This window comes from Toxorhynchites rutilus, chromosome 1, assembly GCF_029784135.1.
Source record: "Toxorhynchites rutilus septentrionalis strain SRP chromosome 1, ASM2978413v1, whole genome shotgun sequence".
NCBI classification, from domain to species: Eukaryota; Metazoa; Arthropoda; class Insecta; order Diptera; family Culicidae; genus Toxorhynchites; species Toxorhynchites rutilus.
The window spans coordinates 144,807,334-144,814,529 of NC_073744.1; the positions used below are offsets into that span (position 1 = coordinate 144,807,334).

The 7,196-nt window shown below is 38.6% G+C and overlaps 1 protein-coding gene across 1 annotated transcript; it reads left to right on the top strand.

The window, feature by feature from the left end:
• Nucleotides 1–4,036: 4,036 nt before the first annotated feature.
• Nucleotides 4,037–5,505, top strand: LOC129761491 (putative odorant receptor 83c). The gene is made up of 3 exons (XM_055759213.1): nucleotides 4,037–4,897; nucleotides 4,961–5,206; nucleotides 5,449–5,505. The coding sequence occupies exons 1-3, from the start codon at nucleotides 4,037–4,039 to the stop codon at nucleotides 5,503–5,505; spliced, it is 1,164 nt and encodes a 387-aa protein (XP_055615188.1).
• The last annotated feature ends 1,691 nt before the right edge of the window (nucleotides 5,506–7,196 follow it).

The following is a 7,196-nucleotide window of genomic DNA, read 5'->3' on the forward strand; positions in this document are numbered from 1 at the left end:
TGTACGAAAATATCTTGTTGAAATTCTAACTGTTTGTATAACAACGATATATATTCGAGGTGGTCTCATATATATTTATTTATTCATTTTCGTTGATTAAATGTAGACTACATACTCATATATTAATGTTACAATGTTTTCTTAAGTAAAATATAATTCCTACGGTACATTTTTCTTTTTAGCTGTTTTTTATTCATAGTTGTGTCAATTAATTCGCAGTGCTGATTGTATATACGCATCATGCGATTGATGGGAGCGTTGTTTGCATAATTTGTTCTGGATGTTTTGGTTAGAAACAAATTGCGTGTTCTTAGTTAACGCCCAGGTACATAGAAATTTTGTTTTTCTAGTAATTCAGCTGATTGTACTCGTTGCGAAATTAGATCATTAACAAAAGAAAACATTGCAAATATACGGCGTTCCTTTAGTGCTTGGATGTTTATGAGCATGCAGCGTACTTCATATGAAGGAAGTGGAAATGAGGTCCAGTTCAACTTACGGAGCGCAAGTAAGAGAAACTGTTTCTGGACTGACTCAATGCGTTCTTCATGTACGAGTATTCCAGAATGGGCCTTACGTATGTGATATACAAAAGCTTGATTGTGTATAGGTCCTGGAAGTTATGTGAGAAGCGTTTGACAAAGCTTAACACACAATTTGCCTTTTTGATTACAGAGCTGTAGTGTTCTATGAATGTGAGTTTACAGTTCAGGACGACGCCTAGATCTCTAACTATTTCACATTTCTCTACATTTTGATCTCCAAGACGTAGTACAATATTTGGTACATGATTTTTTCTGTTGAATGTAATGGAGTATAGAATTTGGACAGAGTGTAGTTTTTGAGAAAGGATCTATCAAGAATGTCTCTTACTATAATCGATTCGTGTTTTTGAAAAGATACTCTTGAGTTGAAATAATGCCAATTCCTTAGGAAAACTAATATTTCCACTAGTCCAAACAAAAAAAAACGAACTATCATCCAAATAAAAAAGACTCATGTTTTGTGTAGTGAGAAAGTGAGACGAACATAGCGTTACACGGATACATCTGAAGTTAGTCAAAGAAAGTACACGTACACATACACACACAGACGCAAATTTGGCGGACGGGAGTGAGTCAGAGGCATCTAATAGCACAACCAAATATGTTTCCTTTTTTTCGTTATTCATTTTATTTATTTCATTTTCATCCGTTACAATTCATTACCTGTACTTTGAATTAGCATTTTTGTTTGCTAAAACGAGTAGAAAACCTTAACCTAACTTAATTTACCTTAACCTAATCTAAACCTAAGGTTAGCAATACCGATTACCCGCGGCAACTCGGGGTTAATAATTAAAGTATTACGAACCAGTGAAACCCAATTTCTCCAAGCAAAACCTAACCGACCTTAGCAGATATTGGAAAATCCTATTTTTTCATAACCAGCATATTAACAACTAGCGAAACCCTATTACTCCAAGCGAAGCCTAACCGACCTTAGCAGATATTCAGAAACCCTTTGTATTTTTTTTTCAATTTTTTTTTCTTATTGTTCCACCGTATTCCATCTTTGAACGCTATCAAATAATCATTGCGAGTCTTACCAAAATTATTCAAATTGAATTTAATTCCCTCTACAGTAAGCCAGAGGGCAGCTTTCGATCTTTAACATTTTTCAGAAATTTATGACGCAATCAACTCCTCTGGATCACTGATTTGTAGTTTCATCTGCAAATGTATTATAGACTTGATCCACGACCAACCCGCAAAGCTGAAGTACAAAGTTTTATCCTGTGTTTCAGTGTGTCGAGACTACCACAAATGCTGCAAAGAGGAGAATCTATTCCTGCTATTCGGTGATTGAACATTTTACCTCGCGTAGGAACTAAATCTTTATACATCACAAATAAGGCCGTTTTTTGATCAGTTGAGAGGAACGTTTTACTGAAATTTTCGTACAGAATTTCCCATTGCACGTTGGGCAGTTCTGTTTGCAAACGAGGTTTAATATTCATCGCATTTTGAAAATGGTGATATATATTCCTGCTTGTATTCAAATTGGAATCCCATTCTAAACTTCTGGCAATAACCAGCCATTCCCTAGCGTTTCTTGTTAAGTATCTATTGTTAACGTTATTCAACATAAATTCATCGAGGTGTTGGTTGGGATCGCGGTATGAGTGTAAAATGTTTTTTTATTAAAAGACTTTTAGATTTGGTTTCTACATCTTCCAATCATAAACCACCTTTGAACGTTGGCAGGCATAATTCATTTTTCGCTACACTATACAGGTATCCTTTCCACATAAATTTATTGCACAAACTTTTTATCTCAGCAATATGTTTGTTCGCTGGTGGAAATATTTGAGCAATATACCATAATTTAGATAATTTAGAAATATTCAAGATGAACACTTTTTGAATAAGATTAAGTTTTCTCTGTGCATGCAGGAAGATTATAAATTTCAAGTTGGACACTAAGTTGGTATAGTTGATTTCAACAGTTTGCTCAAATGTTTTATGCAAATCTATTCCTAAAATTTTTAAACTATCAACTTCCTTAATCATATGAGGCCCAGAACGACAGTTATTAAATCGTAAAAAGTTCGATTCAAGGAAATTCATTTTAATTTTACCATAAATACTAAAATAATGAACTAGTTCTAAGGCTCGATCAAATTCGCGATTGTTACGTATGAGAATGTTGATATCGTCCGCATAAGCAATTATTCTTACGAAATAATTTCCAATCAGACAGCCATCTAATCAAAGGCTCGATATAAAGACAAAACAGAGCCATACTCAAGGGGCAGCCTTGCCGTACCGACGAATTGATTGCGAAAACGCGTGTTCGAAAACTATTGAATAAAACTCTAGAGTTAGCGTATTTATATAACCTTTTTACAATCAATCAATAAACATAATTGGAAATTGGAATTTCTCTAGAATAGCCCACAAAAAATCGTGATCAACTCGATCAAAGGCTTTTTCCAGATCCATGCTAAGAAGAACTCCTTTGAAATGACGTGTTTGGTGTGATTTTAACAGTGTATTCCGAAGAGTGCGCAAATTGTCAATACAGGATCGATCATCTAGGCAGGCTGATTGACCCGGGCCGATGAGATCACTCAGTAAGGGCTGTAACATGACCCACAAACTTTTTGTGAACTGCTTATAGTTTGTATTGAGCATGCTGATCGGTCGCCGGTTATTCAAATCATGCTCATCACCCCTTTTAGGTATCAATGTTATTATTCCAGACCAAAAGGAGCTAGGAGGATACTCCCCAAGTCGAAGGTATGAATTGAATAAATCTAGCATTTCACCTATTATCGTTTCGAAAAAAGTGCTGTAAAATTCATAACCCAAACCATCTGGTCCCGGAGAAGACCTTTTGGATACATGCTTAAGAACGTATTCCAATTCATTCGCTTCAATTGGTCTAAATAAATCCTCTCTGTTTTCCAAAGAAAGTGTTTTAATAATGTTCTGTAAAACATGTTGGTGATCCGTTTCATCAGTTTCATCAGTCTGTTTACTATAAATTTGCGAAAAATGATCGTAGATACTGTTTTTTAAAATTGTGACATCCGATGTTACTATGTCATTGATACGAAGATTGATCATTTTTGACCTTGTTGACTTTGATAAGGTTGATGTAGGTTGATACAAACTGATTTTTTTCCCTTGGTGGTGAGCGCCGCCCGATGAGTCAGACTTGTGCGAAAAAACGCCAGAGTGAATGTGTTAAATAATTACGTAGCAAAAACTGGGTGTTGGTTTAAACTTTAAAGCGAGAGTCGCTCATTATTGCGATAGTTTAGATTGATCGGTAAATTGGCTACAGTTCTTTTCTTTCTCCATAATCATCTATTGATTCACTAGCATATAATCGTCTTCTAATCATTGCCAATAAGGATCCCGCACATCAAACCAGAACCAAGAAGAAAGTGGCTTTTTAATTACCTCGCCGTACAATTACGGAGTCTGTTTGAAACTAGAGACTATTAAGCACTATGTTTGGTGTATACCTTGCGCCAGTCTTCGCAAAGATGTCCAAACGAGAAACTATCCAAGAGTACGAGAGAATCCTACGTTGGCAGCATTGGATTCTCAAGCTGATTGGATGCGATGTGTACAGTGTGAATTTTCGCGTAACGTCCCTCACGGTTACGATTGTATTTTTGGCCTGTTTTTTCGTCGCCGTCAGCTTCGTAGATCTTTACCTCTTCCGAGATGATGTGTACAATTTCATGTTTGTGCTAGTGACACTCTTTTACGCCATTGTTGGTTGCTGTCGGCTGGGGTTTATGCTAACCAGTTCGAAATCATTTTCCAGCTTAGTGGCCGAGGCGAAGGAGACCTACAAGCAGGCATCGTCCGACGACTCGCAGCAGCAAATTCTGTTTCGATACACGAAATTGTTGAAACAATGTGTAACCATCTACAGCTTGTCGTTCATAGGTGGTAGCATCATAGCGGCGATACTTCCGCTGATATTTTACCCTTGGGACGGCCGGAAGATGCTGCCCTTCGGAGTTGTGCTCCCATTTTTTGATCCCTCGTCGGAGGAAGCCTATCAGCTGAATTACATCTACCAGATCAGCTGCATCCTGTGGACCCCACCGGGACTGACCGCAACACAGAATATATACTTTGTGCTGGCGTTCAACATCTGCATTCAGTACGAAATATTGATAGTGAAACTAGATGAGTTGGACACGATGATAGCGACAAGCGCAGAGGAATCGAAGGGCAAGGCAATCCACGAGATGATAGCAGAAATCATCCGCTACCAGCATAAGGTGGCTCGTTTTACGGCTGAAATTGAACGTTTGTATTCGATGCAGCTGTTTGTTGAAATCAGTAGCAATGCACTGCAGATTGTGATGACCTTGTTCGTTCTGCATATTGTCAGTTTAATTTTTTTCGAGCGAGCAGTTGTAGTATAACTGGTGATTTTTCATCCCTTACAGGACATATGGATGCCCGGCTATTTGATAATCTTTATCTCGACATTTCAATTGTTCATCTTCTCATTTTTGGGCACCTTATTGGAGATCAAAAGCGATATGTTCTGTGAACGACTTTACAGCGTGTCGTGGCATAGCATATGCAACGAAGAGCAGAAAAACATCCGATTTATGCTACAACAGTCTCAACATCCGGTAAACTTGACCTACGGAGGGGTGCTGCCACTGAACATGAATCTGTTTCTATCGGTAAGCTGAACATAAAAATATCAATCTATCAATTGTTAGGTCCTCAATTGACATGGGTTGTTTCCTTGCAGGTCTATAAAAAAATTTATTCAATTTTCATGATGTTACAAAATATATAAATGAGATGGAAGTTAATTTGCACTAGCAAACCACAATGTAGTGCGAATATTACCCAATATTGATGTGTTAACCACTGATAAATGCACCATACAGTTTGCTTAATAAATGGCTCCAAATTACAGGACATGTTCGCCTACTGGGCTGAAAGTTCAGTTCAGTTAACGAATTCCGCTCATTAACTGGGTTGATCTTCCAAACGTCAAAAAACACCAAGGGGAACATCAGTGGATCATTGGATGCCCTCAAAAACACTAATATATGGAGAGAGAATGGAAACGCAAAACAAAAACGATGTATTGTTATTAATTATTTATCTATTTATTCAAGAAAATTTCCGGCACGAATCAATTCCTTAGACACAGCTTGCCCAGCTGAATAAATAAGATTAGTGTTGCAATATTTGAGTTTTACAATGAGAATGAGATACATAATATTAATACTCAGTGGTTGAGACACAATGTTAATATAGTGTTCAGACTATAGCGAATGTAAGAAGGTTGAACAAATGTTGATCCGTTAATTTTTCTCAGAACACGATGGCTATGTGCGATGTTTTCAAGATGATTTATATCACAAAACCTCAAACAAAGAGATTGATTGCGGTGAGTGCAGCGTTTATTCTTTGCTGAGGCGATGGCAATTGATTGAACCCGAGCGAACGAATAGGTTTTCCGAAGTTCCTCTTTGTGCGGATGATTCCCATATTTCAAGGCACAGTGGAGTATAAAACAATATTCTAATCTGCATTATCTGCAAAGCAACGGTGTGTTTGAATTAAGATTTTGAGAAATAAATGAATACAAGAATATCTGTCAAAAAAGTCCTGCGGTATTTCCGCGAGGTGTCGTTGTAAGCGCGTAGTTCTAGTTGTATTCTTTGTATCGAGTCATACAATAGCTTGTTGGAAAGGTATTTTTGCGCGCTATAATATAGTCCTTGACAGTGTTTTGTTTGATTAAGTCGTTCGTGAGTTATAGTGTCGCAAATATGGAGCAAAATAAAGAGAAAATCCGACATATTTTACAGTACTACTATGACAAAGGCAAAAATGCATCTCAAGCTGCCAATAAAATTTGTGCAGTTTATGGACCCGATACAGTTTCTATTTCCACCGCACAACGATGGTTTCAACGTTTTCGTTCTGGTGTAGAGGTCGTCGAAGATGCGCCACGCTCCGGAAGGCCTGTCATCGAAAATTGCGACAAAATCGCTGAATTAGCCGAGAAAGACCGGCATAGTAGCAGCTGTAGCATCGGCCAAGAGCTGGGGATAAGTCATCAAACCGTTATTAACCATTTCAAGAAGCTTGGATTCACAAAGAAGCTCGATGTATGGGTGCCACACACGTTGACGCAAAAAAACATCTTTGACCGTATCGACGCATGTGAATCGCTGCTGAATCGCAACAAAATCGACCCGTTTCTGAAGCGGATGGTGACTGGCGATGAAAAGTGGGTCACTTACGACAACGTGAAGCGCAAACGGTCGTGGTCGAAGCCCGCTGAAGCGGCTCAGACGGTGGCCAAGCCCTCATTAACGGCCAGGTTCTGCTGTGTATTTGGTGGGATTGTCAAGGAATAATCTGTTATGAGCTGCTTCCCTATGGCCAAACGCTCAATTCGGACCTGTACTGCCAACAACTGGACCGCTTGAAGGTAGCACTCATGAAGAAGAGGCCATCTTTGATAAACAGAGGCCGCATTGTCTTCCATCAGGACAACGCCAGGCCACACACTTCTTTGGTGACGCGCCAGAAGCTCCGGGAGCTCGGATGGGAGGTTCTTTTGCATCCGCCGTATAGTCCGGACCTTGCACCAAGTGACTACCACCTGTTTTTGTCCATGGCGAACGAGCTAGGTAGTCAGAAGTT

Excerpts from the sequence above, each read along its gene's own strand:
- LOC129761491 (XM_055759213.1), top strand. The coding sequence starts at position 4,037 with ATGTCCAAACGAGAAACTATCCAAGAGTACGAGAGAATCCTACGTTGG. Across the intron at positions 4,898-4,960 it reads CCTTGTTCGTTCTGCATATT|GACATATGGATGCCCGGCTA; the intron begins GTCAGTTTAATT and ends CATCCCTTACAG. Across the intron at positions 5,207-5,448 it reads ACATGAATCTGTTTCTATCG|GACATGTTCGCCTACTGGGC; the intron begins GTAAGCTGAACA and ends TCCAAATTACAG.